Source organism: Oryctolagus cuniculus, chromosome 14, assembly GCF_964237555.1.
Source record: "Oryctolagus cuniculus chromosome 14, mOryCun1.1, whole genome shotgun sequence".
Classification (NCBI taxonomy): domain Eukaryota; kingdom Metazoa; phylum Chordata; class Mammalia; order Lagomorpha; family Leporidae; genus Oryctolagus; species Oryctolagus cuniculus.
Genome location: NC_091445.1, coordinates 76,857,359 through 76,873,612, shown reverse-complemented (window position 1 = coordinate 76,873,612; position 16,254 = coordinate 76,857,359). Strand labels below are relative to the sequence as shown.

General features: G+C 48.9%; 1 protein-coding gene across 3 annotated transcripts in view; it reads left to right on the top strand.

Moving 5' to 3' along the window:
- Positions 1-16,254, top strand: part of ANKRD55 (ankyrin repeat domain 55) — a 118,042-nt gene that overhangs the window by 88,181 nt on the left and 13,607 nt on the right. For all 3 annotated transcript variants that reach the window (XM_051853444.2, XM_051853443.2, XM_051853445.2), the window contains 2 exons: positions 5,673-5,857; positions 12,390-12,557. In XM_051853444.2, the coding sequence (XP_051709404.2) occupies positions 5,673-5,857; positions 12,390-12,557 (353 nt within the window). The remainder of the gene's footprint in view (positions 1-5,672; positions 5,858-12,389; positions 12,558-16,254) is intronic.

Sequence of the window (16,254 nt, the reverse complement as noted above, 5' to 3'; positions counted from 1 at the left end):
CTTACAAGGCAACTGGAAGCAGAGGCTAGACCCTTTTTGTGCACTAACACAGCAAGAAAGGAGATTCCCCGCGCCCCCCCCCCCATATTAAGCATTAGTGTATCTATGAATGAAGTATCAGCAACTGAAGCTCACTGTGCCCCACCCCCTCCCACCATTTCTATCTCCTACTTTCTCTGTGGGAGTTGGGTCCAGGCCAGGCAAAAAGCCTGGTTCCAAAAGGGCTAGCCAGGTGGATGGACAATCATGATGCTAAATCAAGGATATTGTGCACCTTTCTCTCGCTGGTGAACCCCAAACCCTCCATCCTTAAGTGATTATGCTGCACAGACTCATGGATCTTCCTGTTGTTATCTTCATTCTAATCTGAAAGGTCTAGCTCCAGCGTAACTGATGGGCCAGCCTGGTCTTTGCACATGACAAAACCACTCAGTCCTTTAACAGCAAGCTGCCACCAAAACACAGAGGCTGAAAAACACTAGCATTTGCTTTTATACGGTCACTGTCACAAGACAAGCAATGTAGACGAGTCAGCTTTTTGTTACTATAACAAAATACCTGAGACAGACTACTTTATTTGGAAAAGAAAAATGAGCATGTTGGCATTTAGCCCAGTGGTTAAAATGTCCACGTTCATGTTGGAGTACCTGGTTTCCATTCCCAGCTCCTGTTCCCGATTCCAGCTTCCTGCCAATGCACACCCTGGGAGGCAGCAGTGATGGGTTAAGAGTTTGAGTTCCTGACACCCACATGGGAAGCCTGGAATGAGTTCCCAGGTCCTGGCTTCCGCCTGACCCAGCCTCAGCTATGGCAAGCTCTCAGAGAGTCAACCAGCAGAAGAGTGGGCTCTGGCTACCTCTCCAACAAGTAGAAAATACAGAAAAGAGATTTATTTTTGTTTAAGTTCTAGAGGTTCAAGTCCAAGATTAGGTAGGCACCATTGCTTTGGTGTCTGCTGATGACATTCTTGCTGGCCAAGTCTCAAGATGCCACAGAGGATCACATGGCCAGAGGCAGGGAGTGTAAGTTTCTGCCTATAGGTCTCTATATATGTTGTCTCTCTCCCTTTCCTTGGAAAGCCATCAGGATTCAATCGTGGGGAGTCCACCCCCAATGACTCAATCCAATCTAATCACATCTCTAACCAGTATAATTGCATTAAGTTTCCGTGATCTTAGTGCCATTAAATAAGTCTTTGGAGACCAAACCCCCGATTCTGGGGGACATCTACTCAAACCACAGCATACTGCAAACATAGCTTGGCATTCAAGAGAAGGAAGGAGACTGGAGTTCCTCTAAGAAGCCACCACAGAAGTAACGCCCCAGACATGTCAACAGTAAACCAACTAGACCTGCCCCTCCCGCCAGACTCCCTCAAAGGTCACTTAGAAGAAATTGCGTTCGTAACCCGGATATTGGAGTCTCGTTTTGATCAAGTGCCTGCAGCTCCGTTATTACACATTAATTCAGCTCCACTCTTGGCAAGGCTTTCTATGAGTCAGGCTTCCCGGCTCTCCTCCTCGTGAGAAAACAAGCAGAACTCAGTTGCTGACAGCTTTCAGAGAACACGGGCAGGAGTTACCGATTACCTGCGAACGAACGCTAAACAAATACCTCCTGCAAGAACAAGTAAGTCCGAAGTCCTCATCCAGCAGCCGCAGGATTCTGGAGCTCCCTGTTCCTGGCCTTCCCACCAAGCGCAGCCCCACGCTCCATTCTTCCCGGGTCCCATCTGGACAACAAGCCCAGGTCTTCCCTGCCGGGGCTCGCTGGTTTCTGTGACCCGCCCCTGGCCTCCCAGCTGTGAGCCTCTCTCAGGCCCAACTGCTAGGAAGGGACGTTGTCACCAGGAGATCACTGGCCAGGGCTCTGTGGGGTTCCCCCAGATTCTCATGAGCATGCTCCACAGCAGCCTTCCTTGGGGCAGAGTGGACAGTGAGAGAGAGAGACAGAGAGAAAGGTCTTCCTTTGCCCTTGGTTCACCCTCCAATGGCCGCCGCGGCCGGTGCGCTGTGGCTGGTGCACCACGCTTATCTGATGACAGGAGCCAGGTACTTCTGCTGGTCTCCCATGGGGTGCAGGGCCCAAGCACTTGGGCCATCCTCCACTGCACTCCTGGGCCACAGCAGAGAGCTGGCCTGGAAGAGGGGCAACCCGGACAGAATCTGGCGCCCCGACAGGGACTAGAACCCGGTGTGCTGGCGCCGCAAGGTGGAGGATTAGCCTAGTGAGCCGCGGCGCCGGCTACCTTGGGGACACTTTTAAAGTCCCTAATTCCAGGACAGGCCTCATGGCACTGGCGGTGAGGCTGCCGTGCGGGACACTACAGTCCATACAGGAGCACCAGTTCCAGTTCCAACTGCTCCACTTTCAATCCAGCTCCCTGCTAATGCACCTGGGAAGGCAGTGAAAGATGGCCCGAGGCTTGGGCCCCTGGCACCCATGTGGGAAACCCGGATGGAGTTCTGGGCTCCTTGCTGTGGCCTGGCCCAGCCCTGGTTGTTGTAGGCATTTGGAGAGTAAACCAACAGATCAATTATGTGCACTCCCCTCTCTCTCTCTCTCACTCACTCGCTCTCTCATTCTGTGTGTGTGTGTGTATGTGTGTGTAATTCTGTCTTTCAGATAGATCAAAAATAAACTATGGAGCAGCATTGTGGCTTGGTGGGTTAAACCACTGCCCGTAACAATGGCATCCCACATGGGTGCCAGTTTGAATCCCTGCAACTCCACTTCCATTCCAGTTCCCCACTAATGCTCCTGAGAAAGTAGCAGAAGATGGCCCAAGTACTTCATCCCCCGTCACCCACGTGGGAGACCTGGGTAGAGTCCCAGGCTCCTGGGTGCAGCCTGGCCAGGCCATTACAGCTATTTGGGAAGTGAAGCACTAGATGGAAGATTGTTCAATCTCTCTCTCCCTCTCTCTCCTCACTTTTCTCCATCTCTATATATAACTCTGCCTTTCAAAGAAATAAATAAACCTTAAAAAATAAAAACTTTTTAATTTTAAATTGTTTTTAAAAAAATTTTAAATTTTAAATAAGGTACCTAATATGTAACTCTAAAGACTGCCTGAGAAGCTGGTGCTGTGGTGTAGCCAGTAAAGCCACTGCCTGCAGTGCCAGCATCTCATATGTGTGCTGGTTCAAATCCCAGCTGTCCCACTTCTGATCCAGCTCTCTGCTGTGGCCTGGGGAAGCAGTAGAAGATGGCCCAAGTTCTTGGGCCCCTGCACCTGTGTGGGAGACCCAGAACAGTCTCCTGGCTCCTGGCCTTCAGATTGGCCCGGCTCTCTCTCTTTCTCTCTCTCTCTCTCTCTCTGCCTCTCTGTAACTCTGCCTTTCAAATAACAAATAAATCTTTAGAAAAAAAGAAAATAGTGCATTTAAAAATAAATAAAGACTGCCTGAGTTTGCAAAGCAAGCAACACAGTCATGGAGATCACAGGTCTAGAACAACAGTGTTCACTTGAATTCCCCCAGCATGAGCACATAGGTGGCAAATACACAGACCACTCCATTGACCAAAGTGGTAAAGACAAGGACTATGCATACAGGAACTGTGGAGCCTGGCTCTGCTCATTATTAGCAGTGACCTTGAGCAGGTTACTTAGTCCCTCTGTGTCTGCATTTTCTAACCTCTACAATACAGGGGCAATAATAGTGCCTACGTGTGAGATTGTTGTCAGGACTGTTATTACATGGAACAGCTTAGAAAGGCACGGGACACAGATCTTTTACTCGGCATTGTAACTATCTCCCTTATTCCCAGCTGTATCTTATTTAGAAGAAGAAGAACACAAGTGATAATGTCACAAGTGAGATCCAGATAGAGAGGCACAGGAATTAACCAACAAACTCAGAACAATCGGCATTGGCTGGGCAAGCATTTAGCCTAATGCTTATGATCCTATTTTGGATGACGTCATTCGAGAGTGCCAGCGTTCAAGTCCCGGCTCTGCTACTGATTCCAGCTTCCTGCGAATGTGCGCCCCGGGAGATAACAGGTGATGGCTCTGGTAGCTGCATCCCTGCCATCCACACGGGAAGCCTGGATTGATTTTCTGGCTCCCAGTGTCAGCCTGGCCCAGTTCCAGCATTTGGGGAATAAACCAGCAGGTGGACAATCAATCAATCTATCTTGCAGCCCACTCAAAATTTTTAGAAAGAACATTTTAAAGTGGGTTTTTTTGAAAGGGTATTTTGGGGGAAAGGTGTCAAGCTTGTGGGGGGGGGTGCGTCTTTCTTCATCAATTCAGAGAAGCCGTCTACAGTTTTACAGCTCCCAAGAGGTCTGCTACCTGGGCCTGGGCGAGCAGGATCCCTGCGGGGTGCGGTGCTGGACAGCCACCCTGACCTCAGTTGTCCACTTCCCAAGGGTCAGGCACGGAGGAAGAAGAGAGCGAGAAGAGCGGGGCTTTGTTTTAGCCATCGCTGTTTAACGTTTCCTCTTCCAGGCAGAGGGGAAGCTGTGCGCAAGCGTTTGCCTTTTGAATCACCTTGGCAACCTGAACTCCTTTGCTCTTCCAGGAAACTGTAAACAAAAAGGCAGCTCCGCTGAGCTGAGGCTGCTGGCCTCTGCTGGCCTCCCGGGATGACTAGTGCTTTTCAGGAAGAGTGTCTCCTGACTTTGGGGAATGTCTTCCACACCCCTTCCAAGTATGTTTACACGGCGTCAGGTGAAAGGACCTTGGAAGGTTGATCAAGTGGGCCCGGAAGCTTCGGTGTAGGTCGTGTGGCAGACTCCTGATGCCGGGCAGGCCAGGGGACTTAAACCACTGAACTCGGCTTGTTGAAAAGTCAGTGTTGGACCACAGGACTGAGGGAGGATGAGGATGTGTGAGGAAGAGAAGGAAAAGACCCACTTTATGGGGTTGTGATCCGGGCAGCCACAAACCATTCTGCGGCTGCCATCTGGAAATTCACTTTACCTTTGAATTTGATTTGTTAGGGAAGTCTGATGGGTCCACAGTGCCCCGCTCACCATTCCACCTCCCAGGCTCCCTGGGACAGAGTCTCAGGGATCTGCTGCTCCACCCCTTTGTTGCCACCCTCCGCACCTGGCAGGGCTGGGCACAGACTCAGGGAAGATTAGGGTCAAGCATGTGCCAATCACAAGGTAGGCCTCACCCCACCTCTGACCCCACGCAAGCCAACAGGACACTAAACACCAATCACCATGGTATTTATTAAAATAAAAATCGCCATGAGCAGTGGAGAGAGACACCTGGAGGAAAGGAGGAAGCCAGGACTCATCTCTCGTTTTCATTAACATTGACTCAGTTTCTCTGTAGTCAGCCTCAACAGCAAAACCAGAGCCAAGTGAGCAGACTCGCTGCGCAAGGTGTCGTGGAGGGGGCCCCGTGCCCCACACCTGCCCTGATGTCGGTGGATCATACCTGCACGCCGTCTTCATTTACATCCCCCCACCCCTTACTCTGCTAACTGTGAGAGACACTTGAGCTCTGGCGGGAGACCCAACATCCCTGCAGGATTTGACACAAGGGAAAACTCACTGCAGGGACTATATTTGCAGTCCGTTGTATAAAATGTATTTTCTTGTTTTTTTTTTTTTCTTTTTCTCTTGGCTTTATTTTCTTTTTAAACTTTGCGCTTTACAGGCAGGAACGGTGGATTTGATCCTAATGCGCTTTCTGTGCCGTTGTCTTCCAGAGCGGAAACAGGATTCTGTGTTCCATCATTCTGAGCCACCCCCAGGGCCCGTCCATCGTCAACCACGATGACGAGAGTGGGAGGACCTGTGTGCACATCGCGGCGGCCGCGGGCTTCAGCGACATTATCAGCGAGCTGGCCAGGGTCCCCGAGTGCAACCTGCAGGCCCTGGATGTGGATGACAGGTAGCCATGGCAACCCTGCAAGTGCACGGCCCTGCCAGTGCCCTTCTCCACGTGTTGGTCTCAAAATGCAGACGCTTCAGGGGTTAGCCTATCCAACTGTCTCCTTACTTCCAGTAATACGACCAGCAGCATAGCTCGATGTATCTTGGTGACGCGAGGGGGAAATCATTGTTATGGAGAGAGTCGCAGCAACTGAGCAACACTGTCAGATTTTCCACTGTTTGCTGTCTGCAGTGTTCTCACACGGCTTCCTGAAAATCAGCTGCCAGCTACGTGCCCTTTCTATTCTTCATGGTGGATATTCATTTTTTTCTTAATTCCCGGATCATGTCGTAAAGTCAACAAGACCTTATTGCCCAGAGAAGACAATCACACAGGCTGAGCATTCGAAACTATGGGGCTCAAAGATTTAGACGGGGCCTTAACAGTTCTTCTTGTGCTTTCTTTCCATCACTAAAGATGTATTGTTTGTCCCATATGGGCGCCAGTTCTAGTCCCAGCTGCTCCTCTTCCAATTCAGCTCTCTGTCATGGCCTGGGAAAGCAGTGGAGGATGGCCCAAGTCCTTGGGCCCCCTGTACCCACATGGGAGACCTGGAGGAAGCTTCTGGCTCCTGGTTTCAGATCGGCGCAGCTCCAGCCATTGCGGCCATCTGGGGAGTGAACCAGCAGATGGAAGACCTCTCTCTGTCTCTATCTCTCTCTGTAGCTCTGTCTTTCAAATAAATAAAATAAATCTTTAAAAAAAAAGATATAGTTAGCAACTAAAGAACATTTTTTAGAAAGATTTCTTTATTCATTTGAAAGTTGGCACACAGGGAGAGAAAGAGGGAGAGACAGAGAGAGATCTTCCATCACCAAATGACAATAGCCAGGTTTAGGCCAAAGCGAGGAGCCTGGAACTCCATCCAAGTCTCCCACGTGGGTACAGGGACCCAAGCACTTGGGCCATCCTCCGCCTGCTTTCCCTGGCTCATTAGCAGGGAGCTGAATCAGAAGTGGAGCAGCCGGGACTCCAACCAGCACTCAGATATGAGATTCCAGTGCTGCAGGTGGCAGATAACGCCCTGTACCACAATGCTGGCCCCTAAAGGAAGATTTGTCTCCTCTTCCAGACTTAGAGCTTTTCACCTACAATGCCGTTTGCCTAACTTTTGTTTTGGTTAGGCACTGAGTCAATGGAAATATAAGAAAAATATAATAACAAGACTACTGAAAATAAGTATAGTCATAGCTCAGTGTCTGGAGTGAGGGGACTGGTTCCAGGAACTCCCTGTCCTATCCCCACCTACACCTTCTTAGATATCAAGTCCTTTATATGAAATCGTATGGTGTTTACATATAAAACATTCATATCCTATCATATACTTTAAATCATCTCCAAATTCTTATAATTTCTAAATCAGTATAAATGTTATGCAAATAGTTGCTATACTATCTTGCCTGGGGAATGATGATGTGTTCAGTACAGAGGCAGTTTCTTTTCAAATATTTTTTAAAGATTTATTTTATTTATTTGAAAGAAATACAGAGAAAGGTAGAAAGAGAAAGAGAGAGAGAGAGAGAGAGAGAGAGAGAGGTCTTATATCCACTGGTTCATACCCCAAATAGCCACAACGGCCAGAGCTGAGCTGGTCTAAAGCCAGGAGCCAGGAGCTTCTTCCGGGTCTCCCACCTGCATGCAGGGGCTCAAGGACTCGGGCCATCTTCCACTGCTTTCCCAGGTGCATTAGCAGGGAGCTGGGTCTGAAGTGGAGCAGTCAGGACTCAAGCCTGACTGAGATGAGATGCCAGCACTGCAGGCTGGGGCTTTAACCTGCTGCACCACAGCACCAGTCCCTCAAATTTTTTGATTCATGCTTGGTTCAATCTGTGGATGCAGAACTCATGGATACAGAGGGCCACCTGTGTGGGGCTTGCATATTATGCTTTTTTTAATTAACTCTCTTCAGTAAAAGTGCAAAATTAGCCACCTATGTATCCCTGCTACACGTTGATACCTGAAATTCTTAAAACACAGGGAAAGAATTTTGGGGTTCCACATGGTTCTTGGAATCCGGAGGTGGTTAACATGGCTTTAGTTAAAATTAAAGCATAAATCATTGAAACAAGACTTTTTCCTAAGAGCAGCAGGCATTGACCCTGAGCAGGTAAGAAAGTAGAAGCAGATGTGAAATGAGGTGAATGAGTTACTAAAAAAGAAAAGAATTTGTTTCCAAAAGGAGGGCTGAAAGAAACCTTGCCCACTTCCAGATCTTCCTGGCAGGGAGAGGGGGATTCAGCACAGTGGTTAAGATGCCATGTGGGGGCCGGCGCTGCGGCTCACTAGGCTAATCCTTCGCCTTGCAGCGCCAGCACACCGGGTTCTAGTCCCGGTCAGGGCACCGGATTCTGTCCCAGTTGCCCCTCTTCCAGGCCAGCTCTCTGCTGTGGCCCGGGAGTGCAGTGGAGGATGGCCCAAGTCCTTGGGCCCTGCACTCCATGGGAGACCAAGAGAAGCACCTGGCTCCTGCCTTCGGATCAGCGTGGTGCGCTGGCCGCAGCGCGCCAGCCGTGGCGGCCATTGGAGGGTGAACCAATGGCAAAAGGAAGACCTTTCTCTCTGTCTCTCTCTCTCACTGTCCACTCTGCCTGTCAAAAAAAAAAAAAAAAAAAAGATGCCATGTACCTGGGTTCGAGTCTTGGCTCTGTTCCCAATAGATTTCCAGCTTCCTGTTAATGCACATCCTGGGAGGCAAGAGGATATGGCTCTAGGATTTGGGCCCCTGACATCTACCTGGGAGACCTGATTGAGCGCCAACTCCTGGTGTCAGCTTGGCACAGCCCTGACCATTGTGGACATTTGGAAAGCAAAACAATAGATGCAAGATTCTCTCTCTCTCTCTCTCTCTCTCTCTTCCTCTTCCTTCACCTATTCCTCCCCCTCCACCTCTTCCTCATCCTCCTTCTTCTTCCTCCTCCTCCTTCTTCTTCATCGTCATAACTCTGCCTTTCAAATAAATAACATTTTAAAAAACACTCCAACTCTGAATAAAACATTTCCCATTTATGATGCCGCATGCTTACCAAAGACAGGCCTCAAGAAGAGAGGAAGCTAAGTGGAGGAGGAAAAGCACAGGTCCCAGGAGAGCGCAGAGGGAAGTCAGTCTCGGGGAGAGTCCCACTCCCACCCGCACACTCACCTCCAGGGCCTCAAGTGCTGGTCAAGTGGTGCCCTCCGTCTTGTTTCCAACACGCACCTGTGCCTTCACGTTGACAAGTTAGTGTCTGTTACGGCTGAGTTGTTCAGAATTTCCTTGGCCGTCAGCACTTTAAGCATGTGTAGTCTCTGCGCCTTCCCTTTCGTCCTTCTCTTTCCTAGACAAAGTTTTTCCTAGAGAAAATTTGTGTGGAAAGGAAGAAAAATAAAATAGCAATAAACAATAAGCAGATGGTGGGGAGGGGATACAGAACGAATCCTCCTAGATGTTAACACTCGTGGTAAATCCATGATATTTAAGATGCTGTAGAACTGACCTAAGAGCAGTGGCACAGACCGCGTGGCCCAGAAGCGGCATGCATAGTTTAAATGGCCCAAGTTTCACGCGTTTATGAGGTCGCACTTTGCTTTCATCCACAGCCCAGTCCTCTTTAGGGAGGACAGTCTTTTATCAAGTTCTCCTCGCTCCATAGTTCTGGGAACTCTCTGCGGAATGTCTACACGCCTGTTAATCACTCCCTGGCTGCCGATACCCCAACGAGCACTGCATCTTGTCCCCATCATCTCCTGCTACCACATCACCCCACTGCTGGTCTTGGCTGAATTTATCTCCTCGTGGGCCCTGACGCTCCTCACCCTACTGTGACAGCCGAGAATGGTCTGTGATGCTCACTGGACTGTCCTGGAGCATGGACAGAAGCAAGGAACTGTAGCTTAGATCAACGTGAAACTGTGACCGATTGGCCACAGATGCTCTGGGCGTATTAGGGGTGATCTCTGTGCTCCCCTGCCCTCATTTCAAAGCAGAACAATAGAAGTCTCCCCCTATTCTTCTGGACCTCTTGCATGTTGATGGTCAGAGGGATTAAAATGGTTGGTCTTGGCCGGCGCCGCGGCTCACTAGGCTAATCCTCCGCCTAGCGGCGCCGGCACACCGGGTTCTAGTCCCGGTTGGGGCGCCGGATTCTGTCCCGGTTGCCCCTCTTCCAGGCCAGCTCTCTGCTGTGGCCCGGGAGTGCAGTGGAGGATGGCCCAAGTGCTTGGGCCCTGCACCCCATGGGAGACCAGGAGAAGCACCTGGCTCCTGGCTCCTGCCATCGGATCAGCGCAGTGCGCCGGCCGCAGCGCGCCGGCCACGGCGGCCATTGGAGGGTGAACCAACGGCAAGCAAAGGAAGACCTTCCTCTCTCTCACTGTCCACTCTGCCTGTCAAAAAAAAAAAAAAAAAAAAAAAAAAAGGACCCATTTCTTTAGGGTAAATATCTGCGGAGGTGTAACTGATTCCTATAGCAAGCTTTTTCTCTGCTTCGCATAACCTGCAGCTTCTCAAACTTCTGTTTCAGATGAAACTGTGTTCTATACATCAGGAACACTTAAACCCCCCTGGGACAAGTTGCCAAACACAGAGTCCTTGATCGAAGAGAAACCCAAGCCTTTGCCTTCTAGAAGGTAGAAACTAGCAGACGCTGTTTAAATGAATCATGCAAAATCTCACTTCTACTCAGAGTTTTGGAGAAAAAAAATAGTAGGGTATGTATTTGGCCGAGTGCTTAGGACTCTCATGTCCCACGCTGGAGAACTTGGGTTCAATTTCTGGCTCCATGACCAACTCAGCTACCCTCGAGTGTGCCTTGGGAGGCAGCAGAGATGGCTTTCCCAGGTGCATTAGTGGGGAGCTGGGTTGCAAGTAGAGCAGCCAGGCCTTGAACCAGCGCCCAGAAGGGAGGATGGAGTCACATGGCAGCTTAAGCACAACCCCAGCCCAGGCTTTCTGTGTAACTGTTATAGGCCTTCTGTTGCACACGTGATTTGCAGATACTTTTTCCCAGTGTCTAACTCTTTCTTTTTCATTTTCTTAAGAAAATACTGTTTTGTAATTTAGTAAAGGTTTAAATACTTGGAAATATTCGTCTGTCTTCTGGCCTTTAAAAAAACTGACTTTCTGGGATTGGTGTGGTGGCGTAGCAGGTACAGCCCCATGGGTACCAGTTCGTATTCTGGCTGCCCCACTGCTGATCCAGCTCCCTGCTATGGCCTGGGAAAGCAGCAGAAGATGGCCCAAGTGCTTGGGCCCCTACCATCCACGTGGGAGACTCAGAAGAAATTCCTGGCTCCTGGCTTCAGCCTGGCCCAGCCAGGCCATTGTGGCCATTTGGAAGACCTCTCTCTCTTTGTCTCTCCCTCTCTCTGTAACTCTGATTGTCTTTCTTTTTAAAGATTTATTTTATGTTTTAAATTTATTTGAAAAGTAGAGTTATAGAGAGAGGAGAGACAGAGAAACAGAAAAAGAACCAACTATTAGCTGGTTCACTCCCAAAATGGCTGCAACAGCCCAGGCTGGGCTAGGCCAAAGCTGGGAGCCTGGAGCTTCTTCCCAGTCTCCCAAGTGGGTGCAGGGGCCCAAGCACTTGGGTTATCTTCTGCTGTTTTCCTAGGCACATTAGCAGAGAACTGGATCAGAAGTGGAACAAGTGGGTCTTGAACAAGCACCCATATGGGATGCCAGTGTCATAGGTGGAAGTTTAACCTGCTACTCCACAATGTCGGCCCCCTGACTTTCAAATAAATAAGTAAATCAATACATCTTTTAAAAAAAATGATTTTCTAAGCATAACATGGAAAAAAGTGAAGAGGAAATTATATGTGAATATTTTTAAAATCTTTTTATGAAACAATCACTAAAAATTAAGTCAAATAATGAATTGGAAAAAGTGTTTGTATAAAGAGAATCCATAAAAGATTGCTCCTTTTAATATATAGAAAGCTCATTCAAGTTAGTGAGAAAAACACTAACACATAATAGGAAAATGGAAAAGGGCGGAATGAGTCATTTCAATGGAGAAACTCAAATGGCAAGTAAACATGTCGAAGTTCGAACTTACTATTAAAGAAATGCAAAAGAAAAATAACAGCCAGACATCATTTTGCAAATCAAACTGAGGACAATATTTTAAAGATGGTGGCAGTCCTCAGCATTGGGGAAGCAACAGGCACACAATTGGTGGGAGGAGAAATTGAGTCAGTGCTCCTGGAACACACAGGCGCTTAAATAACCCACCATACCCTTTGACCTACTACTTCTTCTTCCAGGAAATTCTCTGAAAGTCCAGGCCAGGTGAAAGCAAAGGAATACTTAGGGCTAGAGGAGAGGCCCAGACCCTCATACGCCATCATCCATGAGCCCTGTCTGCCACGCACCATTTCCGTATCGTAAATAGCGGGGAGATTGTCCTGCCGCGAGCCAGCTCTGAGCTGGCAGGAGCTGTGGCTGGCTGCGCGAGCTGTCCCACGGCCGGCCTCGGACACGCGTGCTTTTCCCATGTCGCTTCTCCAGGACGCCTCTGCACTGGGCTGCGGCTGCAGGAAAGGCAGAGTGTGTCCAGTCTCTGCTGGAGCTGGGCATGGACAGCAGCCTACGGGACATCAACGAGAGCACGCCCCTGGCCTACGCCCTGTACTGCGGCCACACGGCCTGCGTCAGACTCCTCTCCCACGACAGCAGGTGAGGGCGCCACCAGGCGTCATTTTCTATCTTCCTCTCAAGCATCTATCAATTTGCATGAAATTTTTAAAGTTGCTAATGTGCAAAATCAATAACTGTAGTCAACACTGAATCGTTCTATAGTTACCATATCTGTGATGTAGATAATTATACATTCATATAAATTACAAAGAGAAAAAGAATTATAGGAGTGGTTTTAATCATAATTTATAACAATAATTTATGCAATTCATATGGTTGCTATTGTGTATCAGAGTGAAATGTCCTTGACCGGGGGAGTGGGACGACAGCAGCAGGCCTCACCCGTCACCCTGGGAGTCACTGAACTTGACTTCTTTGCTTTTCCGCCCTCTGCTCTTCCCTGTATGCCTTGTCCTCGTTATCCTCCTTTTGCCTAAATCAGTGCTCCTCGAACTTTGTGTTCTCAGGACCATTGTACATCCTCAAAAATGACTGCGCATTTGTTTTTGTGAGTTAGGCCTGCCTGTGTGTGCTAGGAACCCCGGAAATCCGCTCTCTCGGCACACTGTGCACGCTACAGCGCTCAGGCTGGACTTTGGGTCTCTAGACTTACAGTACTGCGCCTTTGCGCCCTTTGATCTCCATCTCCATCCCCCAGACCCCACCTGCCCTCCCCACTATAACCGCCATTCTACTCTGTTTCTGTGCATTTCACTTTATTTTTGAGAAAATGTCTACAGATATCCAATCCTGTGTAATCACAGTCTATCTGTAAGTCATAAAAATGTTCCATCACAAGAGGGTCAAGTTCAACTGGCAATTCAAACAATTGCCCAAGTGCCTTACCACAGGGTAGTCATCATATCTCAGTATGGGGCAGAACTGCTTAAAACGGAAAAAATGCATATGTATTTAACCAAATTCATAATTCTTGTTGCCTTAACAAGGACATTACCAAGTTAAATAACCTTTTTTAAAAAAATTATTTAGGGGCCAGCGCTGTGGCATAGTGGGTGAAGCTGCAGTTGGCAGTGCTGGCATCCCATATGGATGCCAGTTCGAGTCCCGGCTGCTCCACTTCCAATCCAGCTCTCTGCTATGGTCTGGGAAAGCTGTAGAACATGGTCCAAGTTCTTGGGCCCCTGCACCCATGTGGGAGACCTGGAAGAAGCTCCTGGCTCCTGGCTTCGGATTGGCGCAGCTCCTGCTGGTGCGGCAAACTGGGGAGTGAACCAGCAGATAGAAGACTTCTCTCTCTCTCTCTCTCTCTCTCTCTCTCTCTCTGTGTAACTCTTTCAAATAAATAAATAAATCTTTAAAAAAATTATTTATTTGAAAGGCAGAGTTACAGCAAGAGGGAGGAACAGAGAGACAGTACTTCCAACTGCTGGATCAACCCCCAAATGGCCGCAACAGCCAGGCCTGGTCTAGGCTGAAGCCAGGAGCTCACAGCTTCTTACAGATCACCTATGTGGGTGCAGGAGCCCAAGCACTTGGGCCATCCTTTGCTGCTTTCCCAGGCCGTTATCAGGAAGCTGGATAGAAAGTGGAGCAGCCGCGACACAAACCAGCATCCATCAGGATGCCAGCATCAGAGAGCAGCCTTACCCACTACACCACAGCACTCGCCGTGTAAATGACTTTTTTTTTTTTTAACTACAACTGCACTGTTGCCTGTGTTGTCCTGATGTGCGCTAAGGGGCCCACGGTTGTACGCACTGCCTCCATTGCTCCATCAGTGCAAACGTGGCACAGGGAAAAAGACAAGTGACTTCTTAGCATTATTATGAATACAGCTTTAACCTCACGAAATCCCTGGAGGCATCTCGGGGGCCCCACTTAGAGACCCACTGGCCTGTATCGCAGCCTGTGACTGAAGGAACAGATGGATTGTGGAAGATACCAGGATAGCGTTAATCCACACAGGGCACATTCTGTAGGGAAAGCAGACAGCATGACAGGGACTCCCTGGGGTTCTCCCTAGTAGTATCAGAAGTCCAGAAGCAGTGTCCGTATTTCTAAAAGCCTGTGGAGCAGGGAGGCTGGCATCTGGCGTGGACAGTAATTCACCACTTGAGATGCCCCGCAACCCATGCCAGGTGCCTGGTTTGAATCCTGGCTACACCACTCCCTTCCTTCCTTCTTTCTTCCCTTCCTTTCTTTTAAGATCTTTTTCATTATTTAGTTGGTTAATTAGTTATTTGAAAGGCAGAGTTAGAAAGAGGGAAGAGACAGAGATCTTCCATCTGCTGGCTCACTCCCCAAATGGCCACAACAGCCAGGGCTGGACCAGGTTGATGCTAGGAGCCTGGTACTCCTTCTGGGTCTCCCACCTGGGTGGCAGGGGCCCAAGTACCTGGACCATTTTCTGCTGCTGTCCCAGGTGAATTAGCAGGGAGCTGGATCAAAAGTGGTGCCACAGAGCTGCAAAGGCACCCATACAGGATGCTGGCATTGGAGGTGGCAGCTTTACCTGCTGTGCCACAATGCTGCCAGTCCCCAAACACACACACACCTCCTACGACCCCAGCTACGGCATTTCTGATCTAGTTTCCCACTAATGTGCACCCTTTGAGGCAACATATGATGGTTTCAGTACTTGGGTTCCTGCCACCCAAGTGGGAGAGCAAGATGGAGTTCCTGGCCCCTGGCTTCAACATATTCAGCCATGGCTAGTTGTGGGCATTTGGGGAATGAACCCGCAGATGGAAGATCGATCGATCTCTCTTTCTCTCTCTCTCTCTTTCTCTCTCTCTCTCTCTCTCAAATCAAACAAAACTGAGTACATTTAAAAGAATTTTTCAAAGTCTGTTGGAAGGTCAAAGAATAAAAAGATAAAAATACACCATGTAAATAAAGGTTCATTTATGCACCGTGCGACCTGCAGACAAGACATTCATTATATGCATCCAAAATAAGCAGTGGTGTTTTTCAAATCACAGATTATATGTCACTCTCCAGCGTCATGTTGCAATCTGACTCTTTGGGGCCTGCACACGGGTCAGGTTTCAGTGTTAATTCATACCGCAGAAAGCTTTAAGTCCACTGTGGCTTCAAAAGAGAATAACAGAATTTTCCAAGGAACAAAAGCAGAATAGGGCCTCAGGAAAACTCTCCACCTAAGCAGAGCCAGCCTGCCCCGGCCAGCCTCCTTCCTGTAGAATCTGCCTGCCCGCTGGGCATTGCTCGCTTGTCTTCCGTGGCCACACCCAGCCTCTGGCGTGCACACTTCCTCTTCTCTGCCAGGGCCCACCCCAAAGCCTCTTTCCTTGATTTCCTTTAGTAGACTGCTTAAAAAAGTATTTTTCAACAGGAAATTGAGTAAAAAACTGAAGAAAAAAAACAACAACTCATAAACAGCAAAAGAAAGAAAGAAAAAAGCCCAGCCGAGATTGGACGCTGCTCGTGTGTGCTCTGACCAGATTCGCGGGGTCACTTGCAGAGAAAGCTTTAAGCCACACTCTCCCCACCTCCTAAGTCTTTCATATCTCTCTACTCAAAGCACGCACTTGCATGGCCAGTCCTGCAGAAGACAGAACAGTAACACTTTAAGCTAGTTTCAGCCTAGTTTATCCCTTGATGAAAATAGATGATCTAGGGGCACATTTTGAAAGGGGGGGGGAGGTCCCCGAGGGAGCAGGAAGAATCTAAGCAATGTGGTAGCTGGGCAGAGAACGGACCATGGTACGGAAGCACTTCTGGGGGAGGAGAGCGAAGGGCGCTGGGAATTCTGGGA